This window comes from Belonocnema kinseyi, chromosome 7, assembly GCF_010883055.1.
Source record: "Belonocnema kinseyi isolate 2016_QV_RU_SX_M_011 chromosome 7, B_treatae_v1, whole genome shotgun sequence".
Lineage (NCBI taxonomy): Eukaryota > Metazoa > Arthropoda > Insecta > Hymenoptera > Cynipidae > Belonocnema > Belonocnema kinseyi.
In genome coordinates, this window is record NC_046663.1 from 4,036,381 (window position 1) to 4,036,623 (window position 243).

The 243-nt window shown below is 20.2% G+C and overlaps 1 protein-coding gene across 1 annotated transcript in view; it reads left to right on the forward strand.

Annotated features, from left to right (window-relative positions):
• The first annotated feature begins 179 nt into the window (after positions 1-179).
• LOC117175923 (protein RRP5 homolog) overlaps positions 180-243 on the forward strand; it is a 14,870-nt gene continuing 14,806 nt past the window's right edge. The window contains exon 1 of the mRNA XM_033365771.1: positions 180-224. Coding sequence (XP_033221662.1) covers positions 180-224 — 45 coding nt within the window. The remainder of the gene's footprint in view (positions 225-243) is intronic.

Genomic DNA, 243 nt, shown 5'->3' on the forward strand with positions numbered 1-243 from the left:
AAAAAAAGAAAGGGACATTGAAGTTTATTTTTAATACTTTTAAAGTATTAGTTTAGAAAACTGGAAATTTTGCTTTAAAAAAAGTTAATTTTTTATTATGTACTATTTTTTCTAATAAGTTACTACAATATTTTTATGAATTAAAAATTAAAAAATCAAATTTTTGGACAACGACACAAATGACGAAAAAAATAAATAAACAAACTTTGTTCACCCGCAAAAGAGCTATCAATTTATTATCAA